Source organism: Rousettus aegyptiacus, unplaced genomic scaffold (genome assembly GCF_014176215.1).
Source record: "Rousettus aegyptiacus isolate mRouAeg1 unplaced genomic scaffold, mRouAeg1.p scaffold_m13_p_3, whole genome shotgun sequence".
NCBI lineage: Eukaryota > Metazoa > Chordata > Mammalia > Chiroptera > Pteropodidae > Rousettus > Rousettus aegyptiacus.
Window position 1 is genome coordinate 115302100 of NW_023416306.1, and position 18529 is coordinate 115320628.

General features: G+C 36.0%; 1 protein-coding gene across 3 annotated transcripts in view; it reads left to right on the top strand.

Annotated features, from left to right (window-relative positions):
- The window catches only part of NUSAP1 (nucleolar and spindle associated protein 1), a 28733-nt gene that overhangs the window by 5488 nt on the left and 4716 nt on the right, over positions 1–18529 (top strand). The window contains exons 2-8 of one of the 3 annotated variants that reach the window (XM_016152265.2): positions 1459–1527; positions 5548–5691; positions 6656–6812; positions 9899–10000; positions 11793–11899; positions 15079–15260; positions 16823–16980. In XM_016152265.2, the coding sequence (XP_016007751.2) occupies positions 1459–1527; positions 5548–5691; positions 6656–6812; positions 9899–10000; positions 11793–11899; positions 15079–15260; positions 16823–16980 (919 nt within the window). Of the gene's footprint in view, positions 1–1458; positions 1528–5547; positions 5692–6652; positions 6813–9898; positions 10001–11792; positions 11900–15078; positions 15261–16822; positions 16981–18529 lie in introns of all 3 variants that reach the window. The other 2 variants (XM_016152264.2, XM_036217620.1) reach the window with 2 other exon arrangements.

Consider the following 18529-nt stretch of genomic DNA (forward strand, 5'->3'; position numbering starts at 1 on the left):
TACATTAAATATCAACAGCTTTTTGTATGTTAATCATACCTCAATAAAGTAATTGTAGTAAAGGGAGATTTTAGAGTCAGAAGAACCAGAAATGCTTAGATTCTGCCCTGCCAATCACCCCCTACACATGAAGACCCCAAGAAAGGTTCAAGGAACAAAGACAAGTAGAAAATTAGGTACTACTTTATTATGAGCTGGTATGGTGTAAAGCATTCTGGTAAACTGGGCTGGAGCATGTGCTTCATACCCTAAATAACCTCTCCTGTCCCTTGAAGCCTCAAAATAAATTAGAATCCCTGCCATTCTGTCCTGGACACATGGATAATAATAAAGGTAAGAAGAGCTGAGCCCAGTGGCTGGTTCTTGAGAAGGGAATCTCTGGTTGTCAACTGCATAGCTGGATGGAAGAGGAAAAAAAGAGAAACCAGCCAATATGCTTGACCCTATATGCATAGAAAAACATTACTATTGGATTAGTGTTCCTCTTTTAGGAAGAAATAAGAAGGTAAAGTTTCCTGGTGTGGGAAGAGGAACTAGGAGCCTTCTCCCAGGGACCAGTAACCAGACTCCTTTCTAAGACCACCCATCTTTGGCATTCTCCATCTTAGGGCACCCCATCACATTTCACCAGCTGCCCAAGCCAGAAATCCAGTGTAGTGAAGTTTCCCTATTCCTCATCCTCTATATTCATGCTGATTATACTTTCTTGGAAGGTTTTGAATCTATCCATAATGCCTCAGCCCTGTTCTAGCTCAGGCCACAGGCACCTCTGGTTTCCAACAACAGCCTCCTGTTTTCCTGTCTTCTGCTTTACCCTCATCAAATGCATCCTGCACATTGCTCAACCAGAGTGATCATTCTGCCCTACTGCAGACTCTTCAGAGACTGCCCTTTACCCTGAGGGTAAAGTTTATACTCTTAAGATGCTTACAAGGCTTGGTGGGATCAGGGTGCTGCCCACTTCCTCAGTATTCTCTCTCACCTGATCTTCAACAGCTCCACACTCTAGTCACACCACACCTTTCTTCAAACTCCACTCTCATTCTTGCCTTCCCATGCTATTCCTTTACCCTTTTCCCTGCATCCCACTCTCTCCTATTCTTCCTTCACACCTCAGCTGCTATAGACATCATGTCTTTATCTTAGAACTGATGTGTCTGAAGTCTACCCTTGTGTGCTAGACTGGTGGCCAAGCCTACCTGTGCTCTCTCACAATAGCCTGAGCTTCCTTATGTTGGCATTGACTCCACTGCATTGTCATTGTCCCTTTCCTTGTCTGACTTCTCCACTCTGCTGTGAAAGTTGTGAGGGCAGGGACCAGTTCTATTTTGGTCATCACTCTATTCCCAGAGCCTGCCCAAAGGACATTTGATGAATACAAGAACAGGTGAAGATGTTCAGTGTTTCTGTCTTATTTGATTTTTGGCTTTACTGTTAAGATCTTTAACTTTTCTGCAGGCAGACAAGTTGTTAAAAGCCTTGAAAGCCCACCTTAAACAGGAAGCAAGAAAAGAAAATGAGAATCAGGTAAGGTGTTGTTTTTTTTTTTTTTTTAATCACTTATTTAATAGCAAAACAATCATTCAGTTAACGAGTGATAAACACAATTAGTGATGACTTTTAAGACATGTTGTTTATTACCAAAGAGGTCATTATTGGTAATTGTAAGTCCTTTCATAATAACTATTTGTTATAAATGGCAAAATTGCCTTGCAGCCAGTAATTTGTTGAATAAGATATTCTTATGCAAATGCAGAGGTTAACTACTAGTTGCCAAAAGTTACAGAGATAGCATGGCATGCGTAGAGAGGGAACTAGATTCAAAGTTAGAAAAACTGAGGTTAAAGTAGCAACTCTGTCATTACTTTTCGTGCGAACTCAGAAAACTCAAACTCCTTCTTAGTATCCTGTTGTGTAAAATAAAAATAAGATCTGCACTGCTGACTTTAGTCCTATGAGAGTCAAATGAAATGACTATGAAAGTGATTTGTAGTAAAATAAACCACTGCTGACGGGAGGGATTGTCGTGACTGATTTAGACCCACACCAAAAATTTTTGACATGGCACAGCACCTAAATGGATCGTAAAATGCTTCATTAGCGCAGGATTCTTAATGTGAAATAGAGGAAAATGTTGAAAGGCCTTAAAGAATTGGGCTTTGGAGAGCATCCATTATATATCTGGAAATGAAAGTAAATATAAACATAAACTGAAAATCTAATTTCCTCTTCTCTGTCTTTATAGTCTCTGTAACTCTCTCCAAGTTATAAACATTTAAAATTTTTTAATATTCAAAATTCTTTTTGATTCCAGGTTTTCATTAACTTAAAATAGACAACAAAAATAATTAATTTTGAATTCCAGCTTTAAAAGTTTTTACATCACCTAAATTGTATGTGTATGTGTTTGTGTTTAAATGGTTAAGGATATATGATTATAGTGCTATCTGAAATCGAGATTTTACTTTGGCTGTAATTGATAGACTGAATTAAAAATGATCTACTGTACTTTAAATTCAACACCTCAGGGGCCATTCCATTTTGAAAATTTTTGCAAGAGCAAGGTGATAGTCAAAATTCAGTCAGATACATAATTCCTAAGTGGTAAATCTGTCAATAGTGAATTTAGATTGATGGAAAAACCTGACATAGGCAAAGCGTTTATTTATCTAAGGCTACAGAAAGAGTCTGCACAATTCAAATGCATGGCAAAGAGATCATTAATGTCATTAAGGATAGAGAGAGAGGTAAGTTTCCAAACCTCCAATTCATCACCTGGGGGTTAGTGCACAGGTGTTGATCACATCTGAGTAAGTGACATCGGATCTTCTAGAAGCCTTATTTTCCCACTGTAGGTCAGCCTTGACTATATGAGTTGGAGCAGCTCTGAATATAAGTTAGTCTGTCTGGCTATGTGCTGGGGACTTCCTCATCTGAACCAGGTGTGCCTCTTCAGTCTTGGATTTAGACAAGTCTGATAATATAATGCATTCAGGAATGAACACATTCTCCCTGATCACTGTCTGCCTCTCAGACTAACATACCATGGTTAAGGTGTATGGGGTTAAAACAAAATATCTCTGGGAGTTGTGTTAATAGGCTTCTAAACCAGTTAGTTATAGCACCTGTGCTATATATATATGGGGGCCAGGATAGGGAATAGGATAAATAAGTAAAAATGCCTCTTATATTCTAGCAATATGTAGTATAACTTAAAGGTACCACTTCTATAGTGGAGAATTTCTTCTTTTTCTTTTTCCTTTCTTCCTCATGACTATCCAAGGAGTTGGAAAGTGGAATCTAGATAGCATTATTCTACTGTCATGTAAATAGCCCTGCTCCTTTGAAGTTATGCTCACCTGTTCTCATCTTGCATCTGTTGACCTCCAGGTTGCTTTCCAATGTTCACTGTCTCATTGTCTTCCCCATCACCTCATGTCCTGGCCTTATTTTGGGTGAATTCACCAGGTCATCTGGATGTCCCTTACTACCCTTGCCTCCTCGTTCCTTAATTCCTGTGACTTTCATTTCTACTATTAATCAGTTATCCACTTCTTTGGGCATATCCTGGGCCTCATATCCCTTGAAACTATATTATGTAGTATTTCACCTCTGACTAAAACTTCTCTAAGCCTCCTTATTCTTTTATTCTCAACACATTTACTTAATATTGTGGTTCTCAACCTAAGTTGTATATGAGAATCATTTGGGGAACATTTTAAAATTATTGATATATAAGCATCACCAAAACTCAGGCCACCTAAATCATTCTCAAAGGGTGGGGTCCAGGCACCATTATGAAATGGACTGAAAAGTCAGAGTACAAAGCAGTCTGTCTATCCCCTGTGCAGAGTCCCAGGTATCTACTACCCTCGAAAATATTAGATTTCTCTGGAAGGAAATTAAATGGTTATCAAGCAAAGGCCTCTGCCTTCTGGCATTAAAGCATCCCCTAGCACAATAGCCTTCTCTCTACCTAATGAATATAGTAGATTTAAATAAGGAGCACTCCCACACATTCAAGCTTCTAATGAGGTTTTTGCTCGAGATAAGAATAGCTCTTGAGAGCTTAAGATAAAAGATGACCCTACAGGAAACAGATGATACAGAAAACAAAATCTTTCACAAAAAAAAGCCTTACAATGACATTGATTAATCAACTCTTAGAATCAAGCTACACAAAGCACAGATGATTCAATTAATTTTACATAGCAGGCTATAAATGTTGTCAACTTTGAAACTTAAATAGATGACAGAGATTGAGAAATAAAGGGAGGACAATAGATAAAGAGAAGTATAGGATGCTGATATCTGCAGTTTATAAGCTAGATACCTATAGTTGTGGAACAAGATTTAAAAGTGTTAAGTATATTTAAAGCTCAAAAGTAACTGATAGAGTGACTAAAGTGGTATACTTCTGTTAGGAAGAAGATGGAGAGATGAAAGTGGTACAAATGAGCTAAATTTTAGCACATGATAGACACTAAAAACAGCTATTGAAAATATAAATGAATATCTCATTAGCAAATCACTACCGATATATAAGAAACAACCTGAAATTAAGTCTTAGAAATAGGAAGGGTAGGCAGAAAACCGATCGCTTTTCATTATAATCTCTTTAGTATTTGATTTTTAAGGCTGCATACATATGTATTGATTTATTTCAAAAAAAACTTAGATAACACAACACTAAAAACAAGTGAAGCCTGTCCTTTATAGTCTCTAGGTAAGAGAGCCTTCCTCACACTTATATTCATCTAGTTTTTTTCTAGTGCTTTTAGTTTCATTTTTTACATTTAAATATTTATCTAGATTTCATTTTGGTGTGAGAGAATGATCAAGTTTCATTGCCCCCCCCCCAAAATATTAAAAACAGAAAAACCCAGGTTAAGTAGTAGCTAAATAATAAATCCAAACTTTCTCCTATGAATATGAAGTGCAACCATTGTCATACAATGATTTCTTATACAAGCAGTTCTGTTTGGAATGTTCTGGTACATGTACCACACTGTTTTGATAATGTAGCTCTCAACTTTCAGTTTAGGATACTGCAAGTTCCATTCTTACATTACTCCCTTATTTTGACCTTGGATAAGTTACTTTGGACTCTCTAAGCCTCAGTGCCCTCATCATTGAACTGTGGATAATATTAGTACCTGTCTCACAGGCTCTGAGAAATAAATGAGATAGTCTGTGTAAACACGTAGTCCAATAAAGCCATGATATTAGCTGTAATTATTATTGGTTATAGCATACTGCCTGGCACAGTATATATTCAATAAATTAATATACTTTTAATAGCTTGCTCATTTACTGACACTAAGATTGAATGCTTTTCCTGGCCTAGTTTTTTAGCTTGGGTTGTTAAATGTGATTGTTTCTTTTCGAATACTCTATAATTCTTGTCCTTGCCTATAATTTAGTGCTAGAGAGTTTTAAAAATATCTTTTAATTGTGTAATATGTTTTTTATTCAGTTTAACTGCTGATTCTTCCTGAGCATTATAACCTTATAAATAGGACACGACATTAATGTCTCTCCTTTCAGTATGAAAATCAAATTTCCGCATCCTCTTGTGATGAGACCGAGATACAGATGAGCAGCCAAGAACAAGCAGAGAGGGAGCTGGCTTCCCATGTCACCAAAACGAGGAGAAAGCGCAGGACAGTCTACAGGATTTCTGACTCCCAGGTGAATAGAAGGGTTGAAACTGAAAATAAGCCACCACCTGTGCTGTAAGCTCCATGAATTCACAGACCCCAAGTCCAGGCTGCTCATCATTGCACCCCCTGCGCTGCGCTTGGAAACATTTATTAAGTATTAAACACCAATTAAATATTCGTTGAAGAAATATGAACCTTCATTAAGTGTTTACTTAAGTGAGGTGTAGTAAATAAGAAGGAAAGAGAAACTAACATCAAATATGATTTTTTTTTTTTCATTTCCTATTTTGTCCCAGGCCTGGTGATCACGCAGTTCTAAGTTTTTCAGCAGTCTGGCCATGTGATTCCAGGAGCTTCCTTCACTTGCTTTGAGAGGACACTGATTTTATGGTCTTTTCATTCAAATATAACTTTTATAATACATGGTCCTAATATTTATTTTCTAGCTTTGTACTGTCCCTTAGTTGTTAGCCTATCTGGGTCTCATAGTATTTCTCATCCCTAAGAGAACTAATCTTGCCATTTATGCCTTCCACTGGTCCCTGGTTTCTCCTAGCCCCAAATTCACGCTCTTGGTAAGGCAGAGAACCAAATCTGCCACTTACATTTTATTCTACTTTTTTTTTCTTTAACTCCTTTCCCCCCTCAGTTTCAGACCTGTCTTTGGAAGGCAGCGATTACTTCTTTATTCTCTTCTTTTTTTTTTTTTTCAAGTATATGACTATAAGCAATATTTTTAAATATTTTTAAGGGCATATTTTTTAGTAGAGGTGTAAATGACATATAACATTAGTTTCAGGTGTACAACCTAATGATTCAATGTTTGTAGTGTTGGAAAATGACTATCACAATAAGTAGTTAACATTCATTACCGTACATAGTTACAAATTTTTTTTTTCTTGTGATGAGAGCTTTTAAGTTCTACTCTCAGCAACTTTCAAATGTGATTACTTTTTTATCATTTAAGTCATTTTTTTTTTAACTTGTAGCAGGATCATTCAAAGATAAAAACAAGAGATCCCACTGAGTTCCGCCATCAAGAAAAGCAGGAAAACCAGGACCTCAGAACTGCAGCAGAGGTCCCTTCTACACCAGTTGAGAGCCAAGAAGATGCAAATGGAGTTTGCTCGGGGAAAAGTGGAATAAATGGTATGCCAAGTAACTAAAAAAAAAAAAAATTCCAAAATTGTTAAGGAAAGTGTGTGCCTCAGTTTCCTAGGATTCCCATAACAAAGTGCCACAAACTGGGTGGCTTAAAACAACAAATTTATTCTCTCACAGTTCTGGAGGCTGGAAGTCTGAAATCAAGATGTCAGTTGGGCCATCTTCCTTGAGACTCTTGGTAGAATCCTCCTGGACTCTACCTTCTGGCTATTGACCCTTAGTGATTCTGGGCTTGCAGCCGCCTTACTCTAAATCTCTGCCTCTGTCATCACATGGTATTCTCCCTGTGTGTCTCTTTACATGTCTTCTTAAAAGGACACCAGTTGTATTGGATTAGGGTCCACCCTAATGACTTCATTTTAACTTGATTATACCTACAAAGATGTAATATCACAGTTACTAGAGGTTAAGACTATAGCATATCTTTGGGGTAAAGAGGGATACAATTCAACCCATAACACCATTTTATATAGGGTTTGACAATTAAAGCAAAAATTAGAAACAAGTACAGTAAACCATCAGGTCATCTTTAGTAACTTGAGAAACTAGAATAAGAGTGATAGCTGGGAAGTTTGAGAAAACTGATCTCTGCTCAGTGATGAGGAGAGCCTGCACTTGGTCCAGTAGCCCCTTCTGGCCTACTCCAGAGACAGGTACAAAGAATTGTTTGCCTATTCAATAGAATAGTTGAAAGGGAGCTGCAAAGTCTACCTTCTCAGTGGTGTGGCCTTTATTATAATAAATGTGTACTCTTCTTAGTCTCTAACCTAAAAACCTCTTTCCTAAACATTCTCAAATTAAAGTTTAATTCAATAACAGAAAACTTCAGTTCCCCTATACCTAACAGGATTTCATGCTTTCTGATTTCATTCCTCAGAAAACCTAATTGCAACAGTCTTGGTGTTTGTTTCGCCTTAGCCAATCTCTTTGGATTCCTGAGGCTTGCCTGAGGGGATTGAGATAGAAGATAAGATATTCTAGTGTACATCAAGCACTTAAATGAAGAATTTCTAATACTGAGGCTTCCCATTTTCCCCAGAATTTTGCATGTCTTACTAAATCTAGTTTTAGGTGGTCACTGTTCTGATTCAGTAACTCCGAGGTGAGCCTGGGAGTCTGCAGTTTTTAATAAACACTACAAGTAATTTTGATGCATGTGCCTTATAAACTCATTTTAAAATTATGATTTAGAGCAAGCTGTTAAGAAATAAGACAAAGAGTCAAAAGTGGGGGTGGGATTACAAATGTCTGCTACTCTACCAATCATTTTATCAAGGAGACTTAGCTCTAAGACAGCTTTGATGGTGAAGTTTTTATTTCTTAAAACACAAGGACTTTCTCTCACAACTAACTTTTAAGAAACTGCCACTTGTCAAGCTTTAGTATAGTACCAAATAATATCAACAATTATCTGAAAAGGCTATTAACATATTCTCCCCTTTTAACCAGGTTATCTGCATGTGGCAAGATTTGTTTTCATACCTGTTTCAACCAAAACAACATGGTAATGTTGTCTGCAGAAGCGGACAAAATAATCCAGCTGCCTTTTTTTAAGTCAAACATTAAAGAAGTTATAATTTAAAAGGAAACCATTCTACTCACTATTTTTGTTTTAGGAATTTTAGCCATTTTTCATAAATTTATGTGTAAATTTAATGATCATATTGTTATTTTTTAGTAAATCAAATGCTTTTAAATGTCTTAGTATCTAATGTGGCACATATTGATATAACTAATGTACATAAACAAAAATTCTTAGGAGATATTAATAGTTCTTGAGAGTATATAAGGATCTTGAAACCAGAAAGTATGAGAACTGCTCATCTATAGATAGATCTTATATAGTTTCATCAGTTATTTCAGCAATTATTTGAATATTTCCATCCATTTATTCAATAATTCCATCAATTATGTCACTTAAAACAAAGGAAAATTTTAGCTCATCCTTTGTATTTCATTGCCTTATTTCTTCAGTCTACTTTAATCTGGAATAGTTTCTTAGTCTTCTTTTATCTTTCAGGATATTGACATTTTTAAATACAGCCTAGTTTTTTTGGTCCTCTGATTTGATTTGTCTAATGTGTGCTGATGGTTAAATTCAGATCATGCACTTTTGGCAGGAAGAGTGATGTTGGGTCTTTCTCAACACCCCAAAAGGCACAGATACTGTTTGTCCTATGACAGTCATGTTAACTTCCATTACCTGGTTTTGGTGGTGTCCAGTAAGTAGCTCCTCTATAAAGTTACTGTAAATATCCTGCTTTTCATGGAACTTTACTATGGTTTTAGAGCCACTGTCTAAGCAGAAGTCCCTGGAGCCCTTCCTGCTCTATCAAATATTCTTTTGCCTTGTTTTATGGATGCAACTGGGAACCTTAAGGATGGATGACTTTATAAGTGGTATTTCTTAAAAACCTACTTGCACATTGTTAGTAGATTACCTCAAGCCGAAAAAGATATCAGAACGTTGAAAATGATTATAGGTGGGGGAAAATAGTAAACCTTATATACACCACGATTTCAACTGGATTTAAAGAACAAAGATTAAACAAGTAGAGGCATACTTAATTTATTGCGCTTCCCCTTCATTGCATGTCACAGATACTGCATTTTTTATAAATTGAAGGCAAAAAAATAATGCAGCAGCAAAAATATAGTACAACTTGCTTTATTGTAGTGGCCTGGAACTGAACCTGCAATGCCTTGTGCCTATATAGAAGCAAAGGACCTGAGGAAATATACCAAATGCTAATAGCATTTCTTAGGCTGGTGGGATCGTGTGATTTTTACTTTCTAGTTATAATAATAACATGTTCATAGCAAAAGTTCTGAAAAAGTATGTTTAAATTTCTGATATAACTTCTATACAGGAGGCAGACAATTTTTCCATACTTGAAGCACATGAGCGAAGATTGTAGTGATGCCATAATTCTTTGTGTTCCTTCTGTGCCATTTCTCTCACTGCCTTGGCAGAGCCTATTACATAAATAAGCTCCATGTTTCTTTCAGACATTTCTTAATTGGAAGAATTTTTTAGAACTCTTTCATTAGTACTATATCTTTGGATTCAGGTAATGAAGACTCAAAGGCACCTTCAGAAAGAAAGAAGTCTCTCTACACAGATGGGTTTTCCAAATCTGGAAAAAATAAAAGAACCGCAAGCACTACTCCAAGTAAGTTTTGCATTCAAAGTGACATAAAATAATGATTGTCCCCTTAGGCAGATGTTGGAGAGAGAGTGTACCGTCATAGCTAACAGCTGGGATGCTGGAATAGGGGCTGGCATCCTCATTCTCTCATTTCCTAGCTGTGAGTGGGCAACTTATCCTCAGTAAAACACTTCCTCGGTTGATAGTGGGAATGGTTGTACTGCCTGTTTCATTAGGTTGATATATAGAATAATTGAGGCTAGTTTTCCACTTCTAATTACCTAGCACAGTAACTAGCATACAGCAAGTATTCAATAAATATCTGAACAATGCAACATTTATATGACGTATTAAATTGTACACTCAAAACCTATGTAATTTTATTAATCATTGTCACCTCAATAAATTTAATTCTAAAATAAAAATAAATATAATAAAAATGAATATCTGAGATTGAATGTCTGTAAAGTACTTGGCACAATGTCCACCTTGTAATAAATTTTTTAAGGTCGAGGAACGGCCATGCCACCCTGAACATTCCTGATTTCCGAAGCTAAGCAAGGTCGGGCCTGGTTAGTACTTGGATGGGAGACCACCTAGGAAGACCAGGTGCTGTAGGCGCTTAAATTAATTAATTAATTAAATAGATAAATAGATAAATAGATAAATAAATAAAAATAAAGTCAAAGGGACTCCATTTCTGGACATGTAATTCTTCCCTATTGCTTGGCACATAGAATGTTGATTGAGTGTAATATATTTAGAGTACTTAGAATGCTGCTCAGCATATATTAGAAATTCATCTATTTAATTATATTTAATTAGAATAGCACAGAGCAGGGGTCCGCAAACTGCTGCCTGCTTTGGCCTGTCTTACAGCTCATGAGGTAAGAATGGGTTTTACAGTTTTAAAGGATTGTATAAAAAAAAGTATGAGACAGAAACCACTAAGTCTAAAATATTTAGTATCTTCTCCTTTACAGAAAAAAAATTTGCCAATGCTTAGCACAGAGCTTTCTAGCATTTTAAAACATCAAATTTATGATTAAGGCCATTCGATTAATTGGTGAGAGGAGAAGACAAATCTGTTATTTTCTTATCCTCTGGACTAAACCAACATGTCAGTTAGCAGTGAAATGGACAGTCAAGGGATGACACATGTTTGATCATTTTCGGGGGGGGGGGCTTAAATATTATTTTTTAATTTTTCAATTACAGTTGTCATTCAATATTATATCAGTTTCAAGTGTACAACGTAGTGGTTAGACGTTTATATGACTTACAAAGCAGTCCCCCCGCGCACTAAGTCTAGAACCCACCTGGCATTATATATCGTTATTACAATAGTATTGACTATATTTCATATGCTGTACTTTACATCCCCGTGATAATTATGTAAGTGCCAATTTGTACTACTTATTCCCTTCACGTTTTTCACTCAGGCTCCTAGCCCTCCTTCCATCTGAAAGCCATCAGTTCTCTGTATCTATGAGTTTTTTGTTTTTGTTTTTTTATTTTGTATTTTAGATTCCACATATAAGTGAAAATGTATGGTACTTCTCCAACTTATTTCACTTGGCATAAGAGCCTCTAGGTCTATCCATGTTGTCACAAGATAGTTTTTTAAGATAAATATGTTTTGCCCCTGAGTTTCCAAAAAATAAATGTTTTGAAATTAAAGTTTTGACAAAGATGATGTTGAAATTGAATGTTAGGGATGCAGAGAAGAGAATAAGTATTAACAGGAAAACAAAGGGAAGGAGAATAAATGAACTTTGTATTGGTATTAATTTTCACATTTTGTGGAACATTCTAGACTTTAAGAAGCTTCACGAGGCTCGTTTTAAGGAAATGGAGTCCATTGATCAATATATTGAGAGAAAAAAGAAACATTTTGAACAACACAATTTACTTAATGAAAAGGTAATTATGTTCTTAATGGGAATAAACTATTTGATTTTAATGTCGATACCATATATACACCATGATTAGTAAAGCCAGTTTTCTGTTCCATTAGCGGAATGGATTTGTTTGAGTTTAATGTATTTTTATTATCTTAAATTGCTTTCTCCCAACATGAGAATTTTCAAAACTCTTCAGAAAAAATAGTTCTCACTATATAGAACAAATTCCAAAATAGCCGTTAGTAGTTTTGTCTTCCACAATCATACATTGTGCATATCACTTTTGTTGGGGATGGACTGATACTTGGCTGAAGCCATCTGTTTTCTCTATCTCTCACCTAAAGCAAAAAAGGAGTCACTAGCAGTGGCTAACTTAAAGGTTTCCAGTGATAACTGGAGCTCCCTGGGAGGCCTTCAGTTCAGGTCCTGCTGGATTCAGGGTCCCATCAAATAAAAGGTGATGAGTTAGAAGAATAGTAAGCTATTGTTATAGTCCTATTGGTATCTGGTGTTAAAAAGGGAAGCATGTAGAGGGCTGGGATACATTTATTTTAGAATGTAATAATATATAACGACCAGCCTATTTCTCAAAAAGAGAATGAAGCGATTTGTAGTATTACACATAACACAAAACAGTTGAGTTTTGAGTTTTCTAATACTAATGCCAACAGGGAAAAATGCAGTGGATGGTAAGTTCTAAATAATTTTTTTATAAACATAAGCTTCTTAGTGAGAAACTTAATCTTGGGTAATAAACATGCATTTGAACAATATTTCTAAAACCACTGTAACCACAGTTAAAGACACTTATCAACCTTCTAGCAAACAGCGACAATGCCAAGTCACGGCATTAAACATCTCCATTTCTTCATACTGATCTAACAACATGAGTAAGAATCCAGAGAAAAGAAATTAATATGTCTATAGTAAGACTTTCCTAAATATTAGCAAGGGCTAGGTATCACTACATTCACAGCTGAATACTAGAACAAGAGACCTAATGATGATACTCAACAGAAAGTAGATATTTAGCTTCTTTTTCTGCATAGGCATGAGCTAGCTTCAAATACGCTGGAAACAGGGCCACTCATTTTCCTTACCATGAAGCTGAGTCTACTGAAGTACTTGATGAAGTCAAGCTTTCTATACTATATAATATGGATGAGTTAATTTTCCAGGTAAAAATTAAAGGCAGAAAAACTGCCTCAACCATAAACTTGAGTGTAGCTTTGTAGATGTGTTGAATAAATGAGTGGCTTATCTTATTTTTTAGTGATAGCCCCATCTGAATGAGTTTAGTTCTAAAATCTCACACCATTCTCATTATTTAAGGAATTGACCTATCAGGTGGATTATTTAGTATGACCTATTTGGAGACTGGAGAGTAAAAACAAGTACAGTGACTTTGCCATAGTTGATATGAAGTTTTTCTTGATTGCTGACATGCTTTAGGGTTAGTCATTTGGATAGTGATGTATAGTAATAAATGAGCGAAAGTCCTAGAGAGAATCATCCGGGCCATGACCAGTCTCTCCTTGACTTTCATGATCAGAAGAGGGAGACTTGTTTGATTTGATTGTCAGATAGCCCTCTACAAAGATCAGAAAACTTGTGCCCCAGAGATGCCTGTTTACTTTGTTAACAGTGGGAATGATCAAACTTTTTAAATCTTCGATAATATGAAAAAAATCCCAATTGAGTTGGCATTTCTTTGATCATTTCGTTACATGCCATTTATGTTATATCTTTTTATGTTGGAATTGGTTGTTTTTCTGTAAATTTTCTTTTTCTTAATATTTGCACATTTATAAGCATTAATCTATATTATTGATATGTTATATATGTTATAAATATTTTCCCAATTTCTTTATATTAATAGTGTCTTTTACCTTGTAGAAGGTATCTTTGTTTTATTTTTAGTTAATCTATCCAACTTTTAGGGCTCAGTTTTGTTTTTTTTTTTTGTCATGCACTGCCCGTCCCACGATCATTTAAAAAAATGCACTTATAAATGTACAGCTTTTTTATTATTTTTCCCTATCTTTAACCTTTAGTTCACATTTTTATTTTTGTCTATGATGTTATTGAGCTCTTTGCTTTGTTAGACAAGATTTTTATTGATAAAAGAAAGGGAGGAATTGATTAGCTACATTGCTAACAAAAGGAATTAGTACTAGTAGAGTCAGCAGCATAATATTGTATATGAAAAAAAGTCAAAAAGATCGGTACTTAGTGCAAGTAGAATCATTAATACATTATAAAGTACTCAAGCAAAGATGCAGAGTTGAGGATCCTGGCACCCAAGTGTGAACTGTGAGGAGATACTAGAAAAGGGAATTTTAGGAGAAAGATAGAAGGCAGCATAAAAGATGTAATTAAATATAATAGTATAACTAATTCATCTAACCTGGGTTCTCAGCTTATGGTAAAGATGTGTATTTACTAAATATTTTAGTTTTAAATTTGTCTCACATTAGAATCTCTTGTATGTCAAAAAGAGAAGTTAACATAATTTTCTAGTTTGTATTTCATAGGATATAATCAGAATTTTTTATTTTTTGGCTTTCTATTATCAGTTATAGTAGTCTTACCTCTACTGTCAGTTAACGAAGTTATATTTCTTCTGCTTGGAACAAATCTTAGACTAATGATAGTAAGACATTCAGTTATTATTTGTGTCTTGACAGTATCTACAAAAAGAAAACCTAAGTGGAACCCTTCCCACCCATTTCAAAGACAGCATTTCCTTCCTTCCCTTCTTTTCTTTAGTTTTTTTTTTTTTTTAAGAACTTCTAAAAGCTGTGGGGGGTAGGGGCAAGTAGAGGGCCATTTGGCAATCAAATTATTTGTAGATTCCACATGCTAATTATATAATAGGCTCTTCTTTGAGTTTGTAGTTTAATAAACTGCATATCATGCTCTCAGAGGTATCATATGTTCAAGAGAACCTATTTATTGTCCCTTTCTGGCCACAGGGGACTGTTTAAGCCACATTCTCTCTCTAGTTAGAAAATACCTGGGTACTTGGGAGCTGGGAATGGCTTTCTGTAACAGATCCTCAGCACAACCAGAGTCACCATAGCAACACCCAGCCTGCCAGACAGGTAGGATAGGACGAGGTAGTGGGGATGAAACAAGGGCATCAATGGAGACAATACTAAGAGGTCAAGCTTTAACAGTGCATCTCCCTTTCTTCAGAAGCAGCTTGTCACTAAGGGAGTGATGGCAACTCCAGTTTATCTCCAAGGAAGATTCTCTGTGGCTTGTACACCCACAAGCCAGCGGCACCCAAAAGCCCAGGGTGCTGCAGGTCGGAACACCTCGTGTGTGAAGGGGTCAGTTAAGCGCTCCACTCTCTCAGCAACTAAAATGAATGTCAGGTAAAAAAGAGCTCTAAAATGTGATTGAGGTCAAGGTGTCAAAGCTTTACTGCTTCTAATACTTTTCAGGTGGACTGCATCAAATAAGTTTTACATCGAGGAACAAGAACAAGGATCAGAACATAGAGAAAGATCACCAAATGATTATTATAAGTTCTAATCTTTTTCTTTAAATTTGTTTTTCTTGTTTTATCCAACTTCTCTAAGCTCACATTTGATTCGTAAGTAAAGATAGAAAATAAGATATATATGGATATTTTTCATTTTATTAGTTTAATGTATGCCTGTGTAAAGAGACATTTTTCCATTGACTTAAATAAAAAGGTGAAGCTAAATTCCTACAGAAAATATCTCAGTGCAGTGAAATAAAAAATGGTCTCGTCCTAAAGTATAAATACTATTAGCCATTAGGTATCGCAGTGTCATAACTCTCATGCCCCATTGATTCCTCTGTTTTCTTTGCTTGTACTTTTCCTGACAGCAGGGTAGCCTTCAATTATGGCTGTCCCCAAATTTTTATTCTTTTTTAAGGGCATTTGTAGCATCTAATACAGCTGGTGCATGGTAATACTTCTCCAACATGTACAACTATCTGACATAGTTTTTAACTCTTAAAAATGCCCTTAAGTTTGGAATTCTATTTATTGAGTTAGCTTGGAATATGAGGTACCTATACTTGGCAGTTCTGATTGTATGTAATATTATTTAAGACCACCATGGTCAGAGACTAGCCTTTCTTTCATTGCAAGGTACAAAATAGTGTCCATCCTAGCATATCCAATTTTCTTAACTTTGTTGCAGAGTCTTTAGTAATAATTTTGGGTGTCGATTCAGGATCACCATCAAATCTTTTGTTTCAAGGCTGTTAAGTCCCCTTCTGTTAATTCACTACCAACAACCCTATGTATATTTATATCTGTCATTACTAGATTTTCATTGACTATAAGACATTGTCAAGTGAAAGCTCGCCATTTTTTATGAACCAGTAAGAAAAATCACTGCCAACTAACCGTAATGTGTTATCAATTGTAAAACATCTCAGTTTCAGAGATGTTAAAAGGTAGGAAACACTATGCACCAGAGAATCAATGAAAGATATTTATGGCAGTTTGCTATGAGTAGAGAATGGGCTTGTGCACCACTGAAATGAATGACATTCTTGTAGGAAGATGTAAGATTTTCTTCTCATCACTCATTTGGTATAGCAGTCTCTTGTTCCTTCTGACTTGCCTTCACCAGGAAGAGGAGAAATAAGGGGAGCATCTTCCTAAATTGTAAGGATGCCCACAGGTATCACTTTCAAGCTCTGTCTTATATTGTCATTGGCCAAGACCAGGAGAAAAAAGAATACAGTGCCATATTTTACAAATAACAAAAGTTAATAAATGATTTGCTTGAGCATCAGTATTTTAAGAACATGTCTGTTCTGCAGAGGAGGTTTATTTGTGTAACACTATTGAGGCCCTTTCACTAATTGGTGATAGAAAAGTAGTTTTGTTTATAAGCTTGACACAAGTTACTCTTGACACTACTCATGTCTTATACTCCACTGTCCCATTTAGGTTTTCAGCTACTACTAAAGATAATGAGCATAAGCGTTCACTGACCAAGACTCCAGCCAGAAAGTCTCCACATGCAACCATAGCTGGAGGTACCCCAAAAGGCCAGGCTGTGCTTGGGACTCAGAAGTTAAAGACCACAAAAGACAATTCTGTTGCAGGTAAAAAAAACTTTGGTTCATCTTTAAGCATGTAACTTCCTGAAATTATTAAGTATATCTGTTTCCTTAAAGCCTCTCCATATCTGTAAAATCAAAAGCAAGCATATCCTCATAGCATATTATTCATTTTATACTGGTGAGGGAAATGCAGAGACCCAAACAAAAAGCTGATATCTGCTGAGGACTCCATCCTGTCCAAGAGGAGTCTCAAGATGGTGACCCACCCTGAAGAGCATTTAGCCCTTTCTCAGACTCAGAGATTAGGAAGATTAGTGTTCATTACAGCCTCTGAATGGTCCTGCAGGACTCCGAAACTAGCAGGATCACAGAGTTCATGGAATAAATGCCACACTATTGACTGGGTAAGCCAGAAAGATACTCTTGTTCACACTTTCCACTTAATCATCTACAATGACCAGGTGATTTTCAAAAGAATAATATCAGTGTGAAGGTTTAAAACAATATCACCAACAGGTTGAGGCCTGTATTAGAGCTATGTCAATATTCTCCTGGGAGTCCTATCGAATATGTCAGTCAAGAGCCTTGATTACACAGAAAGGATTGCCAGATTCCCTGAGACTGGAGGAATCTAGCAGGACCTTCAGACTAGAGGATCATTGGAAATCACTGTGGAGACTCTTGAGGATTTCTTCATGCCTTTAAAGATCTAAAGTAAAGATTGAATAGTGAAAGTAACAACTAAATTTCAAGGGTCCAGAGGTGGGAATAATAAATATACATAATTCCTCCTCTAAATGACCTCTCTCATTCCAACCCTAAAACTTAATCTTATCTATACTAGCAAGAAAACATTCCATGGAACATTCTAAATCATCCTGTAATATGGGAAGAAAGGGGCTTGGATAGAGGGCTGCACTAAAAAATACAGAGTGGAATTGCCTAGGGTTATGACACTGTCATTTTACAAAGAGCATTATGTTCTCTGAGCTCACTGAGCAGTAGCTACCTACCTTATAATGAGCAAGGACTCACATATGCTCACAAATAAAGACATGAGGCAGAAACTAAATGTTTACCATATTCTGATCTTTCTCCTCTAAGTAATTCAAGGATGTGCCAGTTGGGATTGGACTTTTTCCCCCAGTTATCAAATATGAATTTTATGTAAACAAAATCAAACTGACTTTTTCCGTGATTTGCTTCATTCATTTAGTATAATGTTTCAAGAATCATCCGTATCAATAAGTGAGCTAAAGTTTATTTTCACTTTTTCACTGGTACCGTTATTTACAATTTATCCATTTTACTGCTCAGGAACATGTGGATTTTTCTAACTTTTATTATTCTACGTGGTATTATAACTATGACCGTTCTTAAACATGTCTCTTATACATGTGCAAGAGTATCTAGACCTAGGAGTGGGGCTGCTGGTTAGAAGGGTATGCAGATGCAGACATTTATTTACTGCACAGGGGTCTGTGCTTTTCTGTTTTGTTTAACTAGGTGGTCCTAGATCCAGGTTGCTCATTCACATGTACAGGCAAATGCTAACAATTGACAATGGCCGAATGCAACCTGTAGCGGAAAG